The 26,922-nt window shown below is 46.1% G+C and overlaps 1 protein-coding gene across 1 annotated transcript; it reads right to left on the reverse strand.

Annotated features, from left to right (window-relative positions):
* Positions 1 to 777: 777 nt before the first annotated feature.
* On the reverse strand, positions 778 to 24,091 carry Cep68 (centrosomal protein 68). Its single transcript, XM_090336792.1, is given in 8 exon segments — positions 778 to 2,024; positions 2,736 to 2,778; positions 2,780 to 2,910; positions 6,866 to 6,962; positions 9,587 to 9,709; positions 11,061 to 12,560; positions 13,878 to 14,232; positions 23,968 to 24,091. Coding segments are annotated over 6 exon segments (2,202 nt in total). The 5' UTR covers positions 14,190 to 14,232; positions 23,968 to 24,091; the 3' UTR covers positions 778 to 2,024; positions 2,736 to 2,739.
* Positions 24,092 to 26,922: the final 2,831 nt, after the last annotated feature.

Below are 26,922 nucleotides of genomic sequence, written 5' to 3' on the forward strand. Positions count from 1 at the left end.
AGAGAGTTAGCAACCTTTGTATTTCAAAGAACAAAAATACTGTACACATCATCTCTAGTAACGTACCACTTAAGTTTTTGCAAGGATTTATTTGACTATAACAGAGTTAGAGCTAGGAGAAACAGATCAAGGAACAAATAGGAGTTGAAGACTTTATGAGCACCACTTAGGAAAGCCAGTATTCAAAAATAGTCAGGTCTGGGCCTGGAGTTTGGCCTAGTGGTACAGTGCTTGCCTAGTATGCACAAAGACTGGGGTTTGATTCCTCAGTATCACATATATAGAAAAGGCTGGAAATGGTACTGTGGTTCCAGTGGTAGAGTGCTAACTTTGAGAAAGTCCAAGGATAATGCTCAGGCCCTGAGTTCAGGGCCCAGGACTGGGCAAAAAAAAAAAGTCAAGTCTGACAGAAATGTTCACCTGAAAAGTCTAACAGATTTTATATACCTAATGGGAAGCAACACATTCTGTATTCAGTTGGTGCAATATTGGCCAATTTAAAAAATCCTTTCATGGACAAATGTAGACTGATTTTCATGTGTGCCACTTTGGGGTGAATGAGTTTTTTCTTATGGGCTATGCTAATAATACAGTTAAGAGGCATATTCCAATTTGCAGTCAGAAAATAAAGGTGAATATAATTTTTTCTTCACCCACTGTAGGTTTTTAAAATGCTTTACATATATTGACGATTATTTGTTAGCAAAGTGTTTGTTTTGCTTTATAGAGATGACAGTCACAAGATGGTTTCATTCTAATTATGCTCCTAGACATGGTATACCACAGTAACAGCAGACACACAAAACTATTTTGTTGCTACTATAGAGATAATAAAAATCTGAGAACTGCTGTAACATAAAAATCTCGCTTAACAAATGGACTTCACATCCTATTTTTGATGCAGTTTCTGTCTTTGATATTCAAAGATGCCTCCCCTCCCCCCAAGAACTTTAAGGTGCTTTTTGGGGGGTAGAACTATCAATAACTGATAAGGGGCATTTTTTAGAAAAAATATATAGAACTGATGCTTTAAATGGCTCATTTCCCCTGATTTACATTGTTAGCTCTTGAGCAATTTCTTTCTTTCCTGTCACCTTTGATGTGAACCCTATTCTTTCCTTTCTTTGACCCTGGACAAGTACCCTGGACAAGTCTTCCAAAGGAGTGAGAATTAAGAGATGAGTCATCCTGGATTCCTTACACTAATTAGCCCCACAAACATACTTCAGCACAGTGGCAGGTCTTCTCCAATTCCCTTTTTTTTCTTTTTTTTTAAAGATATTTTAAACACGAGGGTGAAAAAAACTAAATCCTGAAGATAGCAAAAAGATGTTACATCCAAAGTAGTTTTCCGGGATTCTTTCATATAGCCCTTTTCTTTCGCAGACTAAAGATTCTGTTCTACCTGAAACTCTTCAAAGCAGAATTTACAAACATGTTTCAGTTTCATAAAGACCTAGTTTTATTCTTAGGGCGCTCCCCAAACCCCTCTCTTGGACTCCCTTCTATTCCTGAGAAAACCTAGTAGGGTGAACTTTCTAAAACCAGCCTTCATTAGATGCTCTCAGCAAGTGGAATAGTTTAGGAACAATTATCTCCAGTTTTTTATAGAATAGAGGGGAAAGCAAGACCAGTCTTAATAAATCTTATATATATATAAAAAAGAGCAAAGCCACATGCTTTTAGGCAGAAAAGCACCAAAAGGAAAACGACAGTTTGGGAAAGATTCATAATAAATAACTATCACTCAGTAGCCCTTGCTTCAGAGAAGAGAGAGGGATTTTTAAAGCCAGCACATTTAGTTTTCCCCTTGCCAATTATTGGCTCTTGCAAGGATTTCTTGAATGTTTTCTTTCCACAGCAAACTCTTGGCGTTTTCACCTGAAAACTGATACCTGAAAGACAAAGGAGCATTTGTTACAGAGGAAGAAATGGCAACAGCATTCTTCAACATCCATTTCAGATCTACTTACCATGCTTCAATGGAACACAAGAATTCCATCTTGACATACCTACAGTGAACTCTAACCAAGAAAATTCGAGTTAGACATGAGACATTTTGCTGTAGGAAATAAAGTACAGTATGATAGACTGGTGGTAGTCAGTGCTACCTCTGCCCCTTAGTCCTTTTTATCATTCATTCTGTTCGATTTTCTGAGGGGATTTAAAAAACAAAAAAAAAGTTATGTTACTTGTTAAGTCTTAAAGCTATAGAACCCATATTTGTTCCCTGGCCCTTTGGGGAAGGAAGTATGGTGCAGGAAATGTGCAGAGGAGGTGGGTAGGAAGAGTTGGCATTACCTCTGAGTTTCTGCCATCATTTGTGTTGTCAGACATACAGGGAGTAGCCAATCAGCTGGGTGAGGAGAGCCTGAAGGACAGGCAACCTTGATAGTAGCCCCATGCTGAAGTGTACAGATGTAAGTACAAGTAAAGTTTTGCTGTTGTCTGTGGGTGGTGGTAGTAGAGGTGAAGAGAGTGCAGTAGAAATGGAGTGTATGCAGAAGTAAAATCAAAGCCATGAAAGGCACCAACGTGAGGGTGCCTTTTTTTTTTTTTTTAAATCAACGTAGGAAGACTCACAACTCCTTCCTGGCAATTTTTAGTATGGGCAGTAGCTCCAACTTCTCTGTTTCAGTAGCCCTTGGTGCAGCATGCTTCTAAAAAGTAACGTAAAGAAGGAGCTCTATGTCCTAACCACTGGAGAGCAGATGGTCTTGGGTTTCTCTACTTACCATGTTAAATCCCTTCACATGGGCGTTCCTTTGCGGCCAGTTGCCTTATTGTCAGGGATGAGAGCACAGCCAGCCAGCATGTCCAGAGATGCTAAGATCGAGTCATAAAGGTGATCTGCATGGCTCTCCAGCTCATCAGACTGTTTTGAAATCCTCCCAAGGACATCCTTTAAAACTAACACAAATTATAAAAAGATGCAGCTTTCAGTTCAAAATTGATCATGACATTAGATTTCAGCACCTTTTTTGTCTCAAGTCAACCTAGAAAATCAACATTACAAACATTTTTTGAAACTAGGATTTAACTGATGCAACTGCTTAAGCCATGCCCTTAGCTGCTTTGCTTGTTACCCTCTCCCCCTCCCTCCCCCCCGCCCCAATCTCAGAACTTTTTGTCTGGAGTCAACCTTAGACTATGGTCCTATTTATATTTCCTGTGTAGCTACTTACCAACTTCTGGTAAGGCTAAGGGAATAATTCACTGGTTCCACTCTGGGATCACATAAAGGACAGTAAGGTCACACCATAGCTACCTGGTGATTGGTATCTGCCAGTAAGAGATGAATAGGGCACAATCATCTCCTGTCAGGTATAAGGCTCAAATTATGCTCAGAATCCCTGCCACCAGTTTCTATAGTGTCTGAAGGCTGGGGGAGCTGATATTACAATGAGTGGTCTGGACCCCTTTCTGTGGGTTCTATATGCCCACTAAAAACAATGTAAGAGTAGGCTTAAGAAAAGACTTAAGGCTAAGATCCCTCCCGTAGTATGTGAGAGTTCATGTAAAAGTGTTCTTGGACAGCAGGCTTGCTTTTTAAAGATTGTTTTGTTAAACTATCTTGGTGCCTTTATCAGCTGTGTTAATACACTCCCTAGTTTCCTGCCTCAGATACATCTGCCAACGAAAGAAGGACAAGGAGAAGCTGTGGATCTGCAAATAATGCTGACTAAATGGGTGGAAGAAGGAACACTAGGTTGTTGAGATCAGCCTCTAGGGAAGCCACATCAGTTCTTTGTCACCCAGGCCAAGTCCTGTCCTGATAGCTCTTGAGAGAGCTGGCCTGGCAGAAGAATGCAGTCCAAGCCATCGGGGAGGCTTGGCCAGGCTCTACCCAGTCCTCTGGTTTGTTGTAGCAGAATTAACTGGAACTTTTTTATTTGAACCTTTCTAAGGCTATAGGGGCCAAGGAAAAGATGGACTTAGGAGTGCAAGACACAACTGTGGGCCTGTACTGGGTGAAAATGTAATCAAAAAATGTGGAGAAGGACTTGGAGGGTAAATAAGCATGTCACATAGTATATAAGAAAGCCACACGGAAGAAGTCTATGGAGTATGTACAGGTTCTCTTCCTGTAGGACACTACTGGAGGAAGAAGTGTGAAGTGTCAAGAGGAACTTGATTTTTCACACAGCAACTAAGTGCTCTGAGCTCTGATTGCTCCAAGCAAAAGCGACGGGCATGGGGGGGAGGGGGGATGTCTGTACCAGTCTGAAAGCCTGTTCTGGCCAGCATCCTCTGTGCCCCCATTCCTGTGAGCACGGCAAAGTATAATGTTCTTATTACAGGTTAAGACACTGAAGTATTACTGGACTGATTTTAAGGTCAAAATTGTAACTTTGAAGAGGCCTCCTTCTGAATAGACAGGGTTTCTTGCATTTGAGCTCTTCCTTCTTGACACTGAGAGCAAGCCAAAGGCTGCCAGTGACACATTTCGAACTCAGTGAGATATGAATATTTCACAGAACTCAGGTTAATGAAGGAAAGACTGATATACTAGCTTCTTTAGCCTTTCAGTTAAGAGGCTAGCATACTGAATTTTGGTACCAACATAAAACTTAAATCCTAGTGCAGAGAACATGAGCAAAACAAAGGCCTTTGGGGAGCAGAGGACTGCAAAAGGCATACACAATTCACATTAGATAATTGCACCTCTGCTAAAAATCCTTCATTGGATACTTTCAATCAAAACCTGTGTGGCCAGTGCCAGTGGCTTACTTTTTTTTTTTTTGCCAGTCCTGGGCTTGAGCTCAGGGCCTGAGCACTGTCCTTGGATTTTCTCAAGGCTAGAGCTCTACCACTTGAGCCTCAGCACCACTTCTGGCTTTTTTCTATGTATGTGGTGCCGAGGAATTGAACCTGGGTCCTCGTGCATGCTAGGCAAGCACTCTACCACTAGGCCAAACTCCCAGCCCCAGTGGCTTACTCTTATAATCTTACTCAGGAGGCTTGAGATATGAGGGTCATGGTCCAAAGCCAGCCTGGGGAGAAAAGTCACTTTGAGACTCATCTCCAATTAACCACTTTAGCCAAGTGACAGAATGCTAGCCTTGAACACAGAGGCTAAGGGACAGTTCTTAAGCCCTGAGTTTAAGCCCCACAACTGACCATAAACAAAACAAAAAACAACCCTGGGTAGATGTTCACAGCTCTTCTCAGGGTAGAACTGGCAATGTCTAGAAACCCTTTGGGCTGTCACAACTATGACTATGGGGATATGAGGGCGTCTTACTGGCATCTAGTGGGGCTATGGTAATTGTCAGACATCCCTGCCATACATTTAACAAGAACTACACACTCTTGTATGACAGTGGTAGGGGGACTGAAACACCTTGTTCCTTTTCCCCATCCTAGCGCTTACCCGTGCACTCATCCACCACTGTTAAGGAAAGCATCATCTCACTGTCTCTTGAGCCCTCCCCATACCACAGTGCTTACTGTTTGAAGGCAGTCTAAATCCCGCCCTCACTCCACAACTGTGCTGTATAGTAAATAGAGCTGAGCTCGTCAAGCACTGGCTAATACAATCCTACAGGAAATCAGGAGCTACTATTGGGTTGTTAAAGCTGGTCAGTGCTTTAACCTTACCTTGTCACAGGATACCTTTTCCCAACTGGAAATATACTGAGCAGCTGGCACTTTAGTCATAGCCTACCTAATGTGACTTGTCTTTTTCTTTTTTTGGTTGGTTGTGGGGCTTGAACTCTGGGCAAAAAAAGCCCAGGGGCTTTGTCCTTGAGCTCTTCAGCTCAAGGCTACTGCCCTACCTCTTGAGCCATAGCCAGCACCACTTCAGTTTTCTAGAGATAAGAGTCTCATGGTCTTTAGTGCCTGGGCTGGCTTTGAACCATGATCCTCAGATCTCAGCCTCCTGAGCAGCTAGGATTATATATGTGAGCCACCACGCCCAGCTGATTTTCTTCTTAAATTGGGAACCCATCTTGCAAAATGGGCCTGAGTTTGAGGCATGTGCCATTGCTACTCTGTTTCCATCATTTTTACTTCATTTGTCTATTTGTTCTCAAGTCCTTTTTGATCCATGATGCTTTTCTAAATAATTCTGTCCCAAAGCAGAAACACAAAGCAGATAAACAGACATTTCAACCTGCACAAAGACAGGGAACCCCTGAGGGCTGCCCACTGGGTATTCAAGCCACAATTAAGGACTGTTGTCTTTTCTTTTCTTTTTCTTTTTTTGCTAGTCCTGGGGCTTGAACTCAGGGCCTAGGCATTGTTCCCAAGATTCTTCCGCTTAAGGATAGCGCTCTATCACCACTTGAGCCCAAGTGTCACTTACAGCCTTTTCTGTTTATGTGGTATTAAAGACTCAAACCCAGGGCTTCATGCATGCTAGGCTAGCACTCTACCACTAACCACATTCCCAGCCCGAAGACTGCTATCTTTTTTTTTTTTTTTTTTGCCAGTCCTGGGCTTGAGCTCAGGGCCTGAACACTGTCCTTGGACTTTCTCAAGGCTAGAGCTCTACCACTTGAGCCTCAGCACCACTTCTGGCTTTTTTCTATGTATGTGGTACCGAGGAATCGAACCCGGGTCTTCATGCATGCTAGGCAAGCACTTTAACCACTAGGCCAAACTCCCGGCCCAAGACTGCTATCTTATTGCCAGGTTTCCTACCACCATGGTTGGTGGTGGGGCTTGAACTCTGGGCCTGGCCATTGTCCCTGAGCTTTTCAGCTCAAGGCTAATGATTACAGTAATTACTGTATGTGCTCTATACATACAATGTGCTATAGACATATAATGAAATGTCACACCAGACTCCTGCACCATTTGTGTACAGTTATGTTCCAAAAAAAGATAAAGTATATCAAAAAGCCTGTAGACATCTCACCTGGGGTGTTATCCAAGAGGCACTGAAGAAGAATTTCACCCTTCTGTAAGACATTCTCTGTCAAGGACTGATGTTCATCTACATCTTTTTTAAATTGCTTAAGATGTATCCAGGAAAAGAAAAGAAAACAGCTTCATTACTATTGTTTTGTTAATGTCCAAAATAAGTAATGTGGAGATTAGCTTTTTCCCCGTAACTAGAGGTAAACATCAGCTGGTTTGCCGAACTCCTCAAATAGGGTATCGGTTTAACTTTGGCTGCTTTAAATCTAGTCGTTTTTTTGTTTGTTTTGGTTGCTGTCAGGCAGAGGCTAGCTCAGGAAGAGCACAACATGGAGTTGAAAATTTCTTCTTATACCCATTTTATAGGCTTATCCTTTACTCAGAGGTATGTGATTACCAAAATAAATGATACTCTTGTGGAACACGTGTGATTAGTGAAAACCACAAGTGATCTGTCCTTAGAGTGACTATTGGAGCTGGGTAGCCCTTAGAAAGTCTACCAAGCCGTGTAACAGATTCATTCTGTTCTTCCCTTTGTTCTAAGAAGTGAGGGAATAGTACTCAGTGCTTCACATTTTGAGTTTTACTCTTGGACTTTACAGGTTTTTTTTGTTGGTCCTGGGGCTTGAGCTCTGGGCCTGGGTGCTATCCCTGAAAAGCTCAGGTTACTACCCTACTCCTTGAGCTACAGCTCCACTTCTGGTTTTCTAGTGGTTAATAAGAGATAAGAATCTGATGGTCTTTAGTGCCCAGGTTGGCTTTGAATTGCCATCCTCAGATCTCAGCCTCCTGAGTAGCTAGGATTACAGGCATGAGCCACCATGCCTAACTGGACTTTGCAGTTTTTGTGCACTGTTTTATTTTCAGGTATACTCTAGATGCTGCTTCAATGCCACTGTTAAGACACTACGTGTAAGTATATGGGAAAGAAGTTGCAGCTAAATTTGTTATCTCACACTTGCTTATATCAGGTCTTTATGTAAGCCGAGTCGAAGTGGCTCATACATAGGCACCACTCTGTGTGGGGATGGTGTGTATTCTTACTGTTATATAGTTGTATTGGTACCATAGTTCTCCCAACTATGTCAGTGAGGCCTAGGCCTCACGGTACCTGCAGGACCAACTCCTGTTCTGATGCTAACTCTAGCCACAAGGCAAGATGGCTCCATGATGAGTCACAGAGGATGGTGTAAATGATGAAATGGAGGTTCTGGACATAGTTTATTTGTGTTTCCTGTGCCAAGAAAGGTCACTGAAAAGTCTAACAGGGCAACTTCTGTGTGGTATTGGCTCTTGGGCACCTAGAAACTGGCCCTACACAGCATGCAAACGCATGTACACACAGGGTCTGTAGAGGACCCTCAGATTGTCTTCCTTTGCTGTGAAGAACTCACAGCAGCCTCTCCAAAAGGAGCAAACAGCATTCCTACTAGGGTGGAGCAGGTGGCCTTCTGGCCCAAGCCCAGGCAAGATTTTTAATTGATTCCTAGGTGGAGAACATAGTCCCTCTTTTCAGGCAGGGTGTAGTCCAGGGAGTGGGGGCACAAAGATAGGCTGCCCTGGCTCATACATGTAAACACACCCTTTTCCAAAGACTGTTCTGGTTGCAAGGTAGAAATTCAAAACACTGTTCTTGAAAGCAAGCTGGGCATGGTGGCTCACACCTAGCTACTCAGGAGGCTGAGAGCTGAGGATCTCAGTTCAAAGCTAGCCCGGGCATTGAAAGTGTGAGACTCTTATCTCCAATTAATCACTAGAAAACAGTAAAGTGGGTCTGTGGCTCAAGGGGTAGGACAGTAGCCTTGAGCTGAAGAACTCAGGAACAATACACAGGCCTAGGGGTAGGGCAGTGGCCTTGACCTGAACAGCTCAGGGACAGCACTTAGGCCCAGAGTTCAAGCCCCATGACCCACCAAAAAAAAAAAAAAAAAAAAAAAAAAAAAAAAAAAAAGAATGAAAAAGAAAACCCCTACCAGACTAGCATCAGGCCCAGACTCCAAAAAGGAGATGAAAAATCCAAAACAAACCCAAGCCCCTCTCCTACACAACAATCAGACTGATGTCAGGTTTTGGTTTAAATCTGTTCTATCAGTATATCCTGTGTGCAATTTCAGCTCAAATCATCAACCACCAGCAGCAGCCACCAGAACTGTATTGGTACTGCTCAGGGTGGCAATGGACAATGGGATTAACAACTGAGCACTAGACTGTATTAACCCATCTGAAAATTTTCAGTCTTTAATTTTATTAAATTAGATATCTGTAATAACGAGTGGCTTCATAACTCAGGTCTATAATCATAATCCCTTTGAAATAATCCATTTGAAAAATTAAATGTAAACACTAGTTTTGATGTATTAATTTGAAAAGGGCCTCTAGAGATCAGAGTTCAGGTAAAAACAACGGAGCTACAACATTCTAGGCATCTGTTGATTGAGATTTTATTTTATTATTTTTTTTTTTGTTGGTCCTGGGGCTTGAATTATGGGCCTGGGCATTGTCCCTTGAGCCACAGCACCACTTCCGGTTTTCTGGTGGTTAATCGGAGGTAAGAGTTGCATGGACTTAAGTGTGCAGGCTGGCTTTGATTCTCAGATCTCACCCTCCTGAGTAGCTGGGAATACAGGTGTGAGCCACCGCTCCCAGCTGAGATTTTATTTTCTAACTTAGACACCATTCTGTGAGTGAACATGCTAGAAGGCAGGACCATGCTAATTACCCGGTAAAGCTGCAGAGCAGACTTGAGATCTGAAAGACTGGACCTTGGTGGAGTTTCAAGGTCAGCAACATCTGGGACATTATACAGCCAGCGGATCAGCTCTTCAAGCTGACAGCAGAACACCTGAGGGAGACAAAACATGGCATAACTGGCCAAACTGGTCAGAAAACTAAAAATACCAAAAGGATTCCAGGAGATATACCTTTCCACAGCTTTCCCTCAGGGGAACTAGTCTGTCCCACCTAATCCTTTAAAGCCAAACCCTCCCCTGACAGATTTAATGAAAGCCTCACTTGGTTCCAACTTCCCTGACCCCAATGAGGCACCCAAAATGATAAGTTTAGACTACCAGCCCTGCAGGTGGAATGGAGCTGGGAAGGAACACATCAAACTTTCTATGGAAAACATTAAAAACAAAAGAAATGACTAAATCAAGACTAATTTGAACCATAAAGTTGAAAACAACTTTGCTTCATGGTACTGGTATATTTCATCACAAAAGAATGGTGTGTAATAATTTTTTGGTCTTACACAATGTCACTTACTGACAGGCTCACATCCTCTTTGAATGCTAGGGTATTTTCTTTGGCAGCTTAGGGCCTTAAAGCCATCAGCCAGGCTGCAACTCAGCAGAAAGGTAGGGCAGTGGGACAGACATCAGGTACACTCCCAAACCCTCATTCAGTGTCAGGGATGGTACAAAATCCTGATTATTCCAATCTATACAACATCCTTAAGAGGCAGAGCTATACTCTTTACAAACAAATTCAATACACCAAGCCAAAATTCCAGAAGCAAATCCAATCTGGCAACCCAATTCCAGTAAAATATATCTAGATAACTAATAGGTAACTCACAAAAAAAGATTTGGTGGCCATAAGGTCTAGGACCCATAATATCTAAGGTGTTCATGCAAACTTTACAGTTACATCACTGACAAATAAAGTTCTTAAAGCTGTAGACAAGGGCCTTTTTTAGGGGGGCCAGTCCTGGGCTTGAGCTGAGGGCCTAAGCACTGTCTTTGGACTTTTTTTTTTCTCAAGGCTACAGCTCTACCGCTTGAGCCTCAGCACCACTTCCAGCTTTTTTCCATGTATGCAGTACTGAGGAATTGAACCTGGGTCTTTGTGCATGGTAGGCAAGCACTCTACCACTAGCCCAAACTCCTGGCCCAGGGACCACTTTTAGTAGCCGTGTTTCCTGAAAGTGTCTATGCACACAATACCTCATGGACAGCAGCCAGGGCTAGTGGTTAAAGTTCAGGCTCTGCAGAATCCACCTGCACTGATTGATATTAGTTGAAGTGGTAAGCTGCCTAAGCTATCTTTTCCTCCTAACTGTGGTCAGAGTGGTGAGGACGAAGACAGGGGACACCACAGTGCTTGACGAAACAAAAACTGCTCAACCTCAGCCAATCTCAGTGTTGAGACTGCAGGAATAGGAGGGGCAAAGCCTCTCCCTTCTGAGTCTTTACCTGCACACACTGCACCAGCGAGGCTTTCTCCTGCTCTCCAGAGGTCCTGGGAAGCTGCCCTCCAACATCTGCATCTGAGAACGGCCACCTGTCTGACACGGCCCGCAAGGAGGCATGTGTCTTCAGCAGTCCAGAGGAGATCCCAAGAGTCTGGTTGCTCATTAGACTGCCCCTTTCTGTAGAGTCCTGGGTGTGAACAATGGAGCCTAAGAAGCAGGTGTTCTGGCATTCAGGGCCACCAGACCCTTGGAAGGCAGCCCCAGAAGGAAGCTGGCTTTGGCTGGAGTCCGATGGGGAAGTTGGCATATCACTGTCTGATACTTCTAGGGAGCTCTGCCTCTTGGCAGCCCTAGTAGGCAGGGTCACCAAGGTGGGAAACGCACTTACGTAGGAGACCAAGTTAGAAACCTGTGTCAGCCTAGCAGGCAAGGCAAGATACTCATCATCACTTTCCACTTCGTCTTCTGACTTCCATACAGACTCTGCGCAGGCAGGATGCCGGACACTCTGACTGGCTCTCTTCTCCTTCTCTGGCTTGGGTGAGGGCTGCCCTCTGTCCCTTGTCCTCAGATGGGAAGAGCCCACCTCCAAGAGCTTGTTCACAGGTGGGCTGTTCTTTGTACTTCTCAGGGCTGCCGCTCTGCTCTCCCACAGAGTATCCCTACTGCATGGGGCTCTGGGTGTTGATGCAATCTGGTTCCAAGATGCCAAGCCCAGGCTGTCTTTTTTGGGTGATACTCTAGAGGTCCATTTTTTAAGGCTTGACTCTCTGGGCCCAGAAAACGGTAGGGCAGGTGCCTCTGCTGCTAAGTAATTAGAGGAGGCATTTGTGGGTGACTTGAGGGTGCTCGCTGGGGAGACAGAGAAGCTGTCCAGATCTACACCTGAGTCTTGTAGCACATGGTTGTCTAGTCGCTTTGGGAGCTGAGGCCCAGGCCTCAGTGGATAAGTATAGTCCAGCAAGTCTTCATATTCTTTATTTGGGTTCCAGAGTGGGGAGTGGCGGTCAGGAGAAGGAGGCAGGGAATCTGGTAGCACACAGGCCCAGTACTCGGCCTGGAAGGAGAGGCGCCGCCTGCCCTGGCCCATGGCATCATTCCCAGAGGCTACAGGCTGTGACCATTGAAACTGAGACCCTGGCACCATTACAGAGGGGCTTCCCTGGGGTACAGCCAGCTCCAGGGAGGCAACCTTGGCAAAGGAGCCACTCTGAGGATCTACCTTGTCTTGGTGACCCTGGAGACTACCGCCTGTGGAGGAGGCAGAGACACTTCTGTTGGAGAAGTGAGGGGTACTTGGGATTACCATAGACTTCCACTGGGACAGAGGAGGAACACCTGAGGCGGGAGGCTGCTGGCGAGGGCCCAGCCTCCAGGACAAATCAACTGGGGATGGGTCTTCTTCGGTATCAGCATCATGTTCTGAGCAAAGAGCCATGTTTTGGGGGACATTAACATTCTGAGGTAGCTCCTGAGAGACGGAAAGCTTGGATTCCTCCACCTGCAATCATAAAAGGGGAAAAAAGGAATTCAGCCAACAACACGCACACCAACTCAAAACTTGTCCTTGTGGGCCCCAGTGGAATTCAGGGCAAGTCTCTTAACAAAATGTCTGGAGCAGACAATGGCCAGCACTAAGTCTCGCCGTGCCCCTGAAGTCTCCCTCAGTGCAATCCACACACTCCAGTCTCTTCATCCACAGCTTTGTAAGGGAAACACCAATTCTCCTTTGACACAGGTAAAACCCTCAGTCACTATTGTTAACAAGAGATCTACCAGGCCCCACCCTGCTCGGTTCACATGCTACTGCTAACTCAACGGAGGCAAAATGAGTCACCTCAGTCTCTTCATTCTCAATTCTTAATCTATCCAAGGCTGTCAGGGCAACACAGTGGTTAAGGGACGAGAGAGACCTGATGTTCTTTCCTAACTGCCATCCCCTCCCCTCAAGGCCACACAGAACAGGGACAGACTGCAGTATTCATCCAGCAAAGCATATATTAAGATCCCAACACCAGAAAACATGATACCAGTATAAGCATGCACACTGTGCAACTCACTTCTAGGCTGCCTGCTTGGTTTCCTGCCTGGCCAAGTCTGACTCAAAGGAGCCAGAACCCCCATGCCCTTGCTCCAATCATGCTCAGAGCTTCTACATAGCAGCCAAGGTCACAGGGACACTATAATCAAAGACATCTCTAGGCAAGGACATGGAAACAGAACACAATAGGATGTCAGAGCTAGATAGGACAGATCATTCTGGTCATCTACAATTATGAGAGTTGGAAAGATTCAGTCACTTGCCTACAGTCTAGGAATCACTGCCTTAAGTGACTCTCACTATCTGCCTCCTTAGCGCAGTAGGCAGCGCGTCAGTCTCATAATCTGAAGGTCCTGAGTTAAGTGACTCTCACTGTGGAGAAGAGACTGCCTCGCAATGTACAGTCTAGAAGATCCAGAAAATTCTCCATGGCCAGGGTGCTCTACCACGGGGCTGCAAGGTTCTGAAAGGTCAAGTTTTAGAGTCCTCAAGAGCCTACAGCCCTCCTTTCCCAAGTTTCAGAAGTGGTAGGAGCCTTCAGATCACCAAGTCAAAAGCTGGATGGAGCTCCCCTTGTAAAGTCCCCGTGGCCTAGCCTTCTGGTTGTGGCCTCCTGAAGAACAGGGGACACCACGGACAGACCCCTCACTGCCAAGGCCCAACTCTCCAATTCCCCGCCCTGTACACTAGCTGGGGAAGGATGTAAGATGGTTAGGAAATGCTGGCACCCACAAAGGCAGTGTGTCAACCCATAGTCCCAATTGCCATAGCACCTACCTTGCTAGCCACAGAGGGTAAAAGGTGTCCAGTTCCCAGACTTCCAGGAGGAAGCAGGCCACCAAGAGCGGGCTGACACCTATCCACCATCTGCTCTCTGCTGGCCTGTGGCAGGTAGGTTCTGGAGACATTGCTAGTCTCGGCCCCCCATTCAGAGAAGGCAGGCCCTCCCAAAGCTTCCAGTTGTGGGGGTCGCACTGGCTGAGGGCCTTGGGATGGTAGCTCTTGCTCCCTGCAGCTCAGCTTCCCACAGGACTGGGCTTTGGTGTCCACAGATGCCTCCACCTCTGTGTCTTCTTCACCTAGTGCCATTGAGCTGTCCTTAGGTCAGGGGTTGCCTGAAACCTTCAGCTCCCTATAGGAGAAGAAAAAAGGCAGACTTTCTATACCTGTTTCCAAGTAATCACAGTGATAAAGGCTAGTATTTTTAGACAAAAAATAAAAATTTAGAAAAGGCGACTATTAACTAAGGTGAGTGCTGAGGTCTGCTTTCCTTCACCCAAACCCTTCTAAAGGGCACGGGCACCATTTTGTCATCTGCTTTTCTAGTGGCTGTACTATCCCCTTCTACAAGATAGTCATATAGGAGTAATCTCAAAGGCTTGGTTTACTTGCCACACAATAGAAGACAATTGGTTGAGAGATAAAGCAGTAGTAGACAACTGCATTCTAAGCAGCTAGCTGGTCAGAAGATGGGGGGTGTTCTGGTCCTAAAGAGCTAGCATGCCAGATTGACTTGGGGGCATTTATGTAGGAGATGGGTGATCTCAGACTGGGGGCAACTTACAGGTGGATCACCCAGTCATCAACCACTTTTCAGTTTTGTAACCTCAGAACAAATACTAGTATTTCCTCCCACTCTTCTTCCTGTCAGTTGGCCCAGTGAAGCTCCTGACATTATTTAATGGAAAGACCCCAATGGTAAGGGAGAGAAATATACTTCATATGGTTACTGCGGAAAGCCAACACCAGGTTAGGTAAAATTATGGAGTCAGCAGCCTCAACACTCAGACTTCAGAATCTAGTTCAGAGTCAAGCTTGGGGTCATGTCTAAGTCACCTCTTCATGTAGTCCCAGGGACCCAACCTCACTAGGTAAGATATCCACCTGGGCCCTCCCTGTGGGCAGCCCTGCCAGGGTTCTGTTGTGGCAACAGCCTGATAGCAAATGGCTAGAGCATGGCCTCTCTTATTTCTACTCCAGAGGACTGCAAGTTAGGACATGTCTAGGCTCTAACAGACCTAAGAAGTATTTTCCTCACAATGCTTGAGTCGGTCTGGCAGAGGAGACCAAGATCCTTTCATAACACTGAACCATAATTAGGATGTGGACCAAGTGGTGTCATTCCAAGCATGGCCAGAGACTAAAGAGAAATCAGTGCCCTTCTTCAGGCTAGCTTGGATTATACTGCCAACAGTAGCTGAGGAAAGCCAGGAAAAGGGCTGTGGAAAATCAAGTGGATTTCACAGAGTGAGTTTAGAGGAGAAAAGGAGAGAAAGCTGTACATGCAAGGAGTACAGGACAAATATGCAGAGAAGAAGAGCAGTTGTTCTGTGAATAGGAAGAGCTCCAGAATAACAGAATAAGGCCATGTTCGGTATTATAACCTAGCCAAGGCTTCTGTAGAGGCACTAAGGGGAGGGAAGCAAGGCCAAGAAACAGGAGGAAAACAAGCTCAGAGGACATAAAGGGAAGGTGAGGAGCTGTGAGCACTCGAGATGTCAGCAGCCACCTGTGGTATCATGGGGTCAAGCTCAAAGCCCAGAATTGCACAGAAATTGCTTCATTTCTTCAGAGACCAGAGAAGAGGCATGGAAAGGAGGTGGTGGGGGAACCTGCCAAGAAGGGTAGTTGCAGGTTCCTCCTGCTTCCTGCTCAGCTTTAATTCCAGAAAATGTAATCTGATGGGCCCAGCCTATGCTGAGATCACTCCTTAACAAACACATGAGTCCTACCCTGCCTGGCACAATCAAAAGTGGCCTGGATCCTAATTTAGAGCATGTACTTTACATGTACCCTCATTTCACTCTCACCATTCTCACAACCACAAGCTCAGGAGCTAGGCAGAAAACAATTTTTTGATAGGTAATTCATGGCTAACATATGAAACAAATTTCAGACTTAAATCTTCCTTTGCTCCAGACCTCTGTTCTTTCACTAAAATAAGCTGGTGTGTGCAGAGCACTGATGACAGTGCCTGGCACAGTATCCAGTGCCAGCAGTTAGTGGTGTGGGGGCATTGACACAATCAGTGTTAACAGGTTATCTTATAAATATGGAATGACGAAGACATGTAGATGGAGAAACAAGCTTTTCACATAAATCACCGCAATATAGTTACTACTAGATATTCCCCCCCACACAGGTAAGCAGTATTAGTTTCTGTATATATGACGGCTGTCTCATGATGAAACATGAACATCTACTTTCATCTTCTAACCACCTTTTACTTAAAGATAGCCAGCAGTGTGGGGCACGCTGTTCAAAATCTTTTTTTTTTTCTTTTTGGAACACTTGCTAGGCAAGCACTTTATCACTCCAGTCATGCCTCTAGACTTTTTTTTTTTTTTTAAATATCCAGTCACCTCCCTGCTTTTTAAAACTCCAGCTGTAGTACTGTTTCCACCTTCCCTGCCACACAATGTCTCATACTGTTGTTTTGTCTAACATCAGCCTTAGACTATGACCTTCCTGCCTGTGTTTCTAGCACAGCTGGGACTATTGGGACTATAGAGGTACGCTATCATATCTGATGAGGGTATTCTTTTTTTTTTTGGCCAGTCGTGGGCCTTGAACTCAGGGCCTGAGCACTGTCCTTGGACTTTTCTCAAGGCTAGAGCTCTACCCTTGAGCCACAGCATTACTTCCAGCTTTTCTCTATGTATGTGGGGCCAAGGAATCAAACCCAGGTCTTGTGCATGCTAGACAAGCACTCTACCACTAGGCCAAACTCCCTGCCCTAGGGTACTCTTTTCTGTTGCTACTCAGTGATGCAAGGATGTATTCTAGACTCACTGTACCAGGCCTGTCTTAATAGACATCTGAATTATTTCTAACGGTGTGATGAATAGCATATTATTTGCATATGTGTTAGCATATCCACAGCATAATCAGCACTCCAGAGGCAGGGCCACTTACCCTTGCTTCAGAAGGAAACCGTACTTGGAGAATCAAATCCAGGCTGATTCTAGTACTCAAGCTCTATGTGAACCAACAAGGAACCAAGTGACAAAAGAGAGAGAGAAAAAAAAATACAATAAAAGGAAAAGACTGATGAAGAGACAAAGAAGAACAACTATGTCCTGATGACACAGATGTTCAAGGAGTCACATCATCACCTTGTGGCTCCTCTAAGAAAGTGCACATGAAGCCAGTGTGGTGGCTCACGCCTGTAATCCCAGCCACTCAGGAGGCTGAGAGCTGAAGATAGTGGTTCAAAGTCAGCCTGGGCACTAAAGAATATGAGACTCTTATCTTCAATTAACCACTAGAAAATGGGAAGTGGGGCTGAGGCTACAGGGGTAGGCCAGTAGCCTAGAGCTGAAGAGCTCAGGGACAACACCCAGGCCCAGGGGTAGGGAGGATGGTAGCCTTGAGCTACTGTTTGGAGTTTCTAGGTTCAACTCTGCATTTGCCAAGGAGGCATTCCTAATACTGTTTTGTACACCTCTGTATGATTCTGGATCTTTCACACCATACCTCTAACCCTGTGGTGGGGGAGAAGGTGTAATCAAGGGTTTTGTATAGATTCTCCCATGAGAGGAAGGGCACCCCATTCTAAGAGGCCCATCTGACTGCACACAGATGTGCTGGACCAGTGCCATCTGCTCTAATGCATCTACTGGTATGGGGCTTCTGTATTCTCAGGTCACACTTTCCAGTGTTCTTGCATGCTAGCAGCTCCACAATGGGACAGAAGCCTCAGAAGAGTACCAGGAGGTTAGACTGAGTGGTAAAAGATATGAGAATAGACAGTGAACAATGAATCCCCCTGTGCTCTGAAAAAGGACTGTACACACCAGAAATATCCTGTTGTTGTCCAAACCAAGAGAGGCCATACACACTTCAGGATAAACCAGGGACCATCTGGGCTTTGCTGTTGAACTCCTCTAACTAGCTTCCAAGATCTAGAGAGGCAGTGTGGCTCACCATGTGTAATTAGGAGTGATGGAAACCCGGCTGACTCTTGCCCCACAGGAAAAATGTGCTCAGCAGCAGGTATGTGGTAACAGCACTGGACACTTGCCCCTTCTCTGCCTGCTGTACCACTCAGGCAGTACTGCTTGGCACAGCTGTCTAGCTTCTGCCCAATCACTTCCTGGCTAGAGGGAGACTGAGAATTTGGGGAGGAGTTTTAGTCCATTCTTTTTTCTTTTTGTGAGTCCTGGGGCTTGATCTCAGGGCCTGAGCACTGTCCTTGGGCTTTCTCAAGGCTAATGCTCTACCATTTGAGCCACATCCCTACACTTCCGGCTTTTTCTGTGTATGTGGTACTGAGAAATTGAAGCCAGGTCTTTGTGCATGTTAGGCAAGCACTCCTGCACTAGGCCACACTCCCAGCCCTTGTTGGTCTATTCTTTTTTTGTTTTCTGGTCTATTCTTTTTTTTTTTTTGCCAGTCCTAGGCTTGAGCTCAAGGCCTGAGCACTGTCCTTGGACTTTATCAAGGCTAGCACTCTACCACTTGAGCCTCAGCACCACTTCCGGCTTTTTTGCTATGTATGTGGGGTACCGAGGAATCGAACCCAGGTCTTCGTGCATGCTAGGCAAGCACTCTACCACTAGGCCAAACTCCTGGCCCCTCTGGTCTATTCTTGATTGAAGCATTCAAATGATGAATAATGGACTAAAGAGTATTATCCTCTGAACAATACATGACTCCAGGATTCTTTAAATCATGAAATCATCTTATTTATCCCAATTGTGTCTCAGAGGTTCTAGTCTAGCAAGGGCTGCCCCTCTACCCAAGCTTACAGATGACCACCTGTGCTGGTGAAGATGCAAGGTGCTGCTCCGAGTAGCACCCACAGGAGCTGCACGTATAAATTCCATGAACACTCAAGTGGCAGGACGTGGTGAGGCAGCACAGCGGCTCTGTGTGCTGCTCATACTTCAGGAGCATAAGCCTAGAGGCAAGGCAAGAAAACAGAGGACACAGTGGCACTCAGCAGTGCAGGACGCTGCACGTCTCTTGGTGCACTGATTTATGGGAGAAAGAATTCTCAAGATACCAGGTCAGACCAGGGGCAGCGGCCTTTTAGGCCTCCAGACTGGCTGCCCTTCCTTGTGAATGAAATCCTTTTCTGCAGAGGAAATCAAAAGCACAGTGAAAAGGAAACAGGTACAAAGCCACTTCCTGTGGCCTGGAAATGAATCAAGGCCCAGTGTGCCTCCCCCCCCACACCTTTGGGCTGCTGCTGCTTTAAATTTTTCATAAAGTCTATAGAATGGAGGCGCACCCCTCCCACGCCCAAACCATGCAGCTCCTGTGAAGCCCCCATCCCCACCCAACAGCATCACCATGCTGTCAAGGGTCTGTATATAGCTTTAGGACACGCATCGGTCACATCTGTGTGGGACCTGGACTGAGCTCCAAGCCACCTCTGCTCAACAGCCTACAGGCTACCCTTGGTCAACAAAGGGCTAAGATCAAAGGGCAAGGATACTGAGGATCAAACCTTTTTTCATTTTTTTTTTTAAAAGTTTTTCCACTTAACAGCAAAGCCAAAGGGGCTTTCCTACAATGCAGTGGCTCCTACTGTTAGAGGAAGCTGTATGGAAACCACCGAGTCACAGCTCATAGGCCAGTGCTTCTATGGGACAGGTTGTCTAGGAGGCCATCAGACTATACATGTAAGGACAGATAAGAATCCTATTATTTGTCCAGTAGATAATAATAAAAGACACTTACAGAACCATAGCATCATTTTTTTTTTTTTTTTTTTTGCCAGTCCTGGGCTTGAGCTCAGGGCAGGAGCACTGTCCTTGGACTTTCTCAAGGCTAGATCTCTACCACTTGAGCCTCAGCACCACTTCTGGCTTTTTTCTATGTATGTGGCACCGAGGAATTGAACCCGGGTCTTCACGCATGCTAGGCAAGCACTCTACCACTAGGCCAAACTCTCGGTCCCCATAGCATCATTTTCGGGGAAATGATGGGAGATGAATTTCCCAGTATCACTAACAAAAACAGCTGTTTCTACTACTCAGCAGCTAGTCTGTATTTCAAATATAGTAACCAAACTAATACAAAATGTTCCTCTTGGCTCTCTGGGAACCAAGCATAGTGATATACACTTATAATCCCAGCACTTGAGAGGTTAGGATTTTGACTTTGAGGCCAGTCTGGGAAACTTAGTAATTCGATACTATAAACAAAACCTAAAACCTGATGGGCTGGAGGTGCAGTTCAGAAGGACAACACATGGTTAGCACCGCCAAGGCCGTGGGTTCAATCCCCAGCACCAAAAATAAATGCTATAATAAGTCTATTTATCAGTACTTAAAAAGAAAATATAGATGTTTAGGTAAGTAGCTGATTATTCAAAAGTGTGATCTAGGCCAGGCTTGTGCTGCACATCACTAATTGGCACGTTCAGATGATAACTAGCTTTAGGCCAGTAACTGAGTCTAATAACTGAGAAAAGGAAATAAAGTGTGACCTCACAGCACCCACATCATCTCAGAGCCTGTTGAAAATGCAGATTTTTGTGACACCCAGAGCCTGCAATTTTAGTCATACAATTTCCAGATGACTATCACACACACACACATTTCAAAAACTACTGATTGGAGGGCTTGGGGCACAGCTCAAGCAGCAGAGCACTTACCTAGTAAGTACAAGGCTTTGAATTCAAACCCCAAACTACCAAAATAACAACTACAGTAACAGAAATACCCTGGTAAGTAGAACTGTTTCAGCACAACTATGACAACTTTATAACTATTGAGTACCTACCTATCCCATGATAGGCACACAAAAATTCATTCTTTTATAAGACATCTGAAAAAGCTCACCTTGTGAGGGTTTGTGTATGTGTTTGGTGGCCTTTTTTTTTTTTTTTTTTTTGGTTCGTTGTGGGGCTTGAACTCTAGGCCTGGGTGCTGTCCCTGAGCTCTTGAGCTCAAGGCTACCACCTTACCCCTTGAGCCCCAGCATTACTTCTGTTTTCTAGTGATTAATTGGACAGAAGAGTCTTAAGGACTTTAGTGCCCGGGCTGGCTTTGAACCACAATCCTCAGATATCATCCTCCTGAGTAGCTAGGATCACAGGCGTGAACCACCACATTTGGGTTGGTAGCCATTTTTAATTTTTAATTACAAAATGTTACAGCTGAAAGGGAGTGCGTCCCCAAAAAGAATAGTATTTCACTGAAAGGACTCAAGATTCATTCTGGCAATCTTAAAGAATGAATGAGTCATGTGAATTTCTCCTGTGATTTACAAGTGAAGGGAGGGAAAGGAACCTGTTTCGGAGACTTCACATAATAGAGAGGCAGACCTGACAAAGGGGCTTCCAGCTGTAAGGAAATACATGCTTCTGCCTATTTTCTGTAGCCAGTAGCACAAGAACACCAGGCACTGAGGCTGTACCCCCAGGGCTTACATCTGACACCTGTAGATGTAATGAACAGCTCTAAAGCCAACAATTTTCACCAAGTCTGAAAGTGACTTTAAAGATAGCGACACTTTTTCCAAGACAACAGTCAGTTACACAAGGAAAAAGCCAAAGTTTACTGCAGCAAGCTCTGCCTCTTTCTTTTTTTTCTTTCTTTCTTTGTGTATGTTTTCTTTTTATGGGCTGTGGGACTTGAACTCTGGGCCGGGGCACTGTTCCTGAGCTCAAGGCTACCACTCTACCCAATAAATTTTGCCCTAAATCAATAGAGGTTTTTTGGTTTGTTTGTGCCAGTCCAGGGCCTGAGCACTGTCCTTGAGTTTTCTCAAGGCTAGAGTTCTACCACTTGAGCCACAGCACCATGTCTGGCTTTTTCTGTGTATGTGGTACTGTGGAATCAAACCTGGATCTTTGTGCATGCTAGGCAAACATTCTAATACTAGGCCAAGGCCCAGCTCTGCTTTCCTCCAAAGGTTTTTTTCCTGCTTCTGAAAGACTCGTCAGTCACAACTAGGCCTCACCTATTTCTTTCCTCTGCTGTTTCAAAACCATTCAAATAACTGATCACAATAAGAAAAAGCATAATGTTTCAAGTTCATCAAGTGTGCCAGTACACATCTGCAATCCCAGCACTGAAAAGGCTGAAACAAGGAAGATCATGGGCTTTAGACTGGATTACATAACTACATAGAGAGACCTTGTCTCAAACAACAGCAACAACAAAATCTCCATCAAATCCCACTGGAAAATTTGGCCAACTTCTTCTGGGCCTTTATTGGGTGGTAAAACTACTAGTATAAATGAGTTGTTTTACTGTGAGAAGACAATCAGGAAAATCCCCAAAGTCAAAAGACCCTGAAAGGTGAAATATTACTCAGATATTAAGCACTGGGTAAATCGTTTCTTCAGGTATCTATTTTCATCCTAGGCTTTTTTATTTTTTTGCCTGTTCTGGGACTTGCACTCAAGGTCTAGGGAACTGTCCCTGAGCTGTTCTGCTTGAGTTTAGTGCTCTAACATTTGAGCCACAGCTCCACTTCCAGCTTTTTGGCGATCAACTGGTTAAGAGTCTCACAGATTTTCTTGCCCATGCTAGCTTCAAACTGCAATCCTCAGATCTCAGCTTCCTAAGCGGCTAGATTACAGGCATGAGACATTGGCATGGCATAGCTTATCCCAGGCAGTTTATATCATTATCTTATAAAATCTTCTTTAAAAACCCATAAAACAGGCTCTATCATTGTTCTCTTTTCTCCCTTTTTGTGGTGCTGGAGGCTGAAGCCAGGCCATTTTACAAATGCAAAAACTGAGCTGCAGGTACATAACTTAGCCATTCAGAAGCATGGCAGAGCTCATATCTGATTGCAATCAGCCTGATCTCAGCCACCTCTTTAAGCTATAAGAACAACAAGCCCGACAAGTTAAAGGCATAAAAGTTCTTCATTTGCCAAGTTTTTGACACTGGTGTTTTTGTTTTCTTTTGGCTTCCTTTCCTTATAGAGCTTTCAACCAGCTAGGAGTTGGGGAAATCAAATACAGCTGGATGGCTAAAAACTGAGGCCACAAAAGGCAGCCCAAAAGTGGTAGTGGTGTATGTGTGGGGGGAGAGGGATCGATCATCAGTTGTGGGGTGGGGAAAAAACTCTTTTAAGAACACTTTTCAGAAGACAGGAAAGTTAAAGTTAGGCTCTTTTTTTATACGGAACAGCCCAGATGGCGGGAAGGGAATGGAGTTGGCAGAAAAGATGAAAAGCGAGGGCTTGTATTTATTTCAACCAAATCCAAGGCAAACTAACCCAATATCCTTTGTCATGCATTCTTAACAATTCTTCAAAGCGGGGATCTGAGAGCTGTTGGGGTGTAACGCATGCCTAGTGCGGTCAATCTGCCCGGGACTGGCAGGTTTCCGTTTTTTTTTTTTTTTTTTTTGACTCACAAACAATACACTGAACCCAACCCAGTAATCATGAAGGGCCTCCAACAGGTTCTGAGCACGCGCTTCGGGGCAGAATAGCGACAGAGAGCAATGACAGTTGGAAATTATAGCAAAAAAAGAAAAAGAAGGAAGGAAAGAAAGAAAAAAGTGAGACGTTCTGCCTTCCTTCCTTCCCTCGGAGGGCGGGCTAACAGCGCTCGCCGGGCAGAGGCCGCGAGGGCCCCGAACTCCCGGTCGTGCGGGGGCCCGCGCGCACCGCGCCTGCGCGGCCGCCCAGTGCGTGGAGACGCGCGCTCCGCAGGCCCCCGCCGGTCGTCCCCGCCCCGTCCCCCGCACACGCCTCGGCTCCGTTACGGCGGCAAGATGGAGGCGAAGGTACGAGGCGCCCCCACCCTCAGGAAGCCTCCTTTGTGCCCTCCTGGCCCGGGGCCTCAGACTGTCCCGGAGCAGCCGCGGGGCAGAGGGGGACCGAGCCCTGCGCGCGGGAGCAACCAGGGCCCCAGCGCCCCGACACACACGCGCAGGTCGCTACCTACCCCACCTCGAGCCTCCGCGGGTCCGGAGAGACCCCAGCAGCCCCATGCGGCGGCCCACGGGGGGGTGGATAAGGAGTAAGATGTCGGGGGACTACGAACGCGGACCTCCCGCCGGCGCCCAGAACGTCTGGGGCGTGGCCGAGCTGTAACCACGCCCTTCTGCCCGCCCTTTTTCCTCCGCACGCGCCGGCGAACCTAGCAGCCAATCGCAGCCCTCAGTCAGGCAGCTCCACCAGTAGATAGCCAGCTTCTGAGAAGAGTCCCCGCCCCCTTTCATCGTCCTGACCTATGGGAGGTCGCGTCTTCTCAGTGGCCGTCCTCCTCCGCCTTCGGAGCCCGTGGCTCGGGCTCCCCCGCTGTGCGTGGAGCTCGAGAGTGGGCGGGCCCGCCATCCCCGGACGGCGCGAGTCCTGGAGCCGCGCCAACCTCGCGCTGAGCCGGGTGGCGAGTGATGCGTTCCTTCGCTGGCCTCGCGCCGGGCGCCGAGGCTCGCTGAGGGCGCGCTGAGCCCGGCTGGTCCAACTCTTGCTGCGTCTGTTCCTACTACCTGGCCGAGGTGGCCGCGGCCCGAGCAGGTGCGCCGCGTGGCGAGCTCCTCAGCCTGGGGATTGGGGGCCGCTGTAGAGGGCCGGCCGGGCTCAGGCAGGCTCCGATGGGGATGGAGACGAGCGGATCCGTGAATTAGGAGCCCCGTCGCTCTCGGCGAGCGGGTTCCGAGCGGAGATCGGAGCCGGGGCGCCGATCTCTGTCTCCTACCCTTCCCGCAGCAGGTAGGCGCGGGGAGGTCCGACCCTCCCTCCTCCTCGCCTCGGCCTCGCTTCCACAGAGCGACACTCCCCTCCCACGCCCCAGCTCATAAAAGTCCATGGATGTCAGAGCCCCATCTGTGAGCAGGTGTCAGCGAGAGGCCGAGTTGTGTTAAGAAACATCTGGACCGTGTCAGAATTTATTGCTTAACAAGGCATCCACAAGCGGTGTCGTTTTTGTTGCCCTTAATTTGTTTCTCATGAGGCAAGGGCTAAACAAGTTTAGTATATGAAAAAAATAATAGATGATATTTGGGTTTAAACTCAGGACCTCACACCTACTAGGCTTGCCTGTGCCCGGGTCTCCAACTGGCTTTTTGCTGCTTATTTTGGAGATAAGTGACCATACCCTTACTGCCTGGGATGGCCCTAAATCTGGATCCTTCAGAAGTCCGGTTCCCCGAGTTATAGGTATGAGCCACCCATGTGTGTGTGTCTATAGTGGGATTTCAATTCTGGGATTTGTGATGTCCCTGAGCCTTTTTGCTCAAGTCTGGCACTCATACCACACCGCCACTTCCAGCATTTCTTTTCTTTTTTTTTTTTTGGTCGGTCGTAGGGCTTGAACTTTGGGTCTGGAAGCTGTCCCTGAGCTCTTCAGCTCAAGACTACGGCTCTACCCCTGGAGCCTCAGTGCCACTTCCTGTTTCCTAGTGGTTAATTGGAAATAAGAGTCTCACGGACTTTAGTGCCCAGGCTGACCTTGAACCAAGATCCTCAGATCTCAGCCTCCTGATGAGCCACCAGGCCCAGCTCACTGTCAAGCTTTTTGCTGGCAAATTGAAGCTGAGTCTCACAGGACTGTCCTGTTCCTGCTTGTCTTCTCTGACTGGCTTCAAACCACGATCCTCAGTTCTCAACCTTCTGGGTAGTTAGAATTACTGTCTGGCTTTTGTTCTGGTTTTACTTACTAATATTAACAGAGGTTATGAGTACTAAGAAAGGGTTAAAATAGCTCTGTAGGGCTCAGAAAGACATGCTGAATGCAAGAGCGGAGAACAGATAAAAGGTGTAAAGACATGGGAGACAATGAAATGTGTACAGAGGAAACTGATTGGTAGTATGATGCACAAATGAAGCCCCCAGGTGTTGCTATCTTGTGGTCTTTAGCACAGAGGCACAGTTCTGAAGTTAGGAAGTAATGTCAGTAGATTACTAATACATGTATGTATTAGTAAGGTCTAAAAGGTTTCCGTAGGCATGGAAGAGAATAGAACTAGAAAAGTCAAGGGTAGAGCCATTTTCATTTGTAACTAACTGAATTGGATTTGCCAATTGTTTGGTGTCAGATTTTGTAAATTTGCATGTATGTATAGACTTAGGATGTATTCACATTTTAGGACACTATTTTTTGTTAATTTTTTTATTGTTATAATAAAGGTGATATACAGAGGGGTTACGCTCATATAAGTCAGGTAATAAGTAAATTCCTTTTTAGACAACGTCACCCCCTCTTTCTTAGTTTTTCCCTCCTGTCCCCATCTACAAGTTGTATAGTTTTTTTTCCCTGGGACTTGAATTCAAGGCCTGGGCACTGTCCTGAGCTTTTTTTTTTTTTGCCAGTCCTGGGCTTGAGCTCAGGGCCTGAGCGCTGTCCTTGGACTTTCTCAAGGCCAGAGCTCTACCACTTGAGCCTCAGCACCATTTCTGGCTTTTTTCTATGTATGTGGTACCGAGGAATCGAACCCGGGTCTGCGTGCATGCTAGGCAAGCACTCTACCATTAGGCCCAGCTCCCAGCCCTTGAGCTTCTTTTTGCTCAAGGCTAGCACTCTACCACTTGAGCCACAGCACCACTTCCACTTCTGTCTATGTAGTACTGAGGAATTGAACCCAGGGCATTATGCATGCTAGGTAAGCACTCTACCATCAGGCCACATTCCTGGCCCTGTGCAGTGTGTGTGTGTGTGTGTTTGTGCACGTGTGCATGCGGGCCAGTCCAGGATTTGAGCTCAGGGCCTTAGCACTGTCCTTGGACTTTCTCAAGGCTACAGCTCTACCATTTGAGCCTCAGCACCACTTCTGGCTCTTTTCTATGTATATGGTACTGAGAAACTGAACCTGGGTTTGAGTGCATGCTAGGCAAGCACTCTACCACTAGGCCAAACTCCCGGCCTTATTTTTTTTTATTAGGAATTTATTAACATTGA

This window comes from Megascapheus bottae, chromosome 7 (genome assembly GCF_031878675.1).
Source record: "Megascapheus bottae isolate mThoBot1 chromosome 7, mThoBot2.hap1, whole genome shotgun sequence".
Taxonomy (NCBI): domain Eukaryota; kingdom Metazoa; phylum Chordata; class Mammalia; order Rodentia; family Geomyidae; genus Megascapheus; species Megascapheus bottae.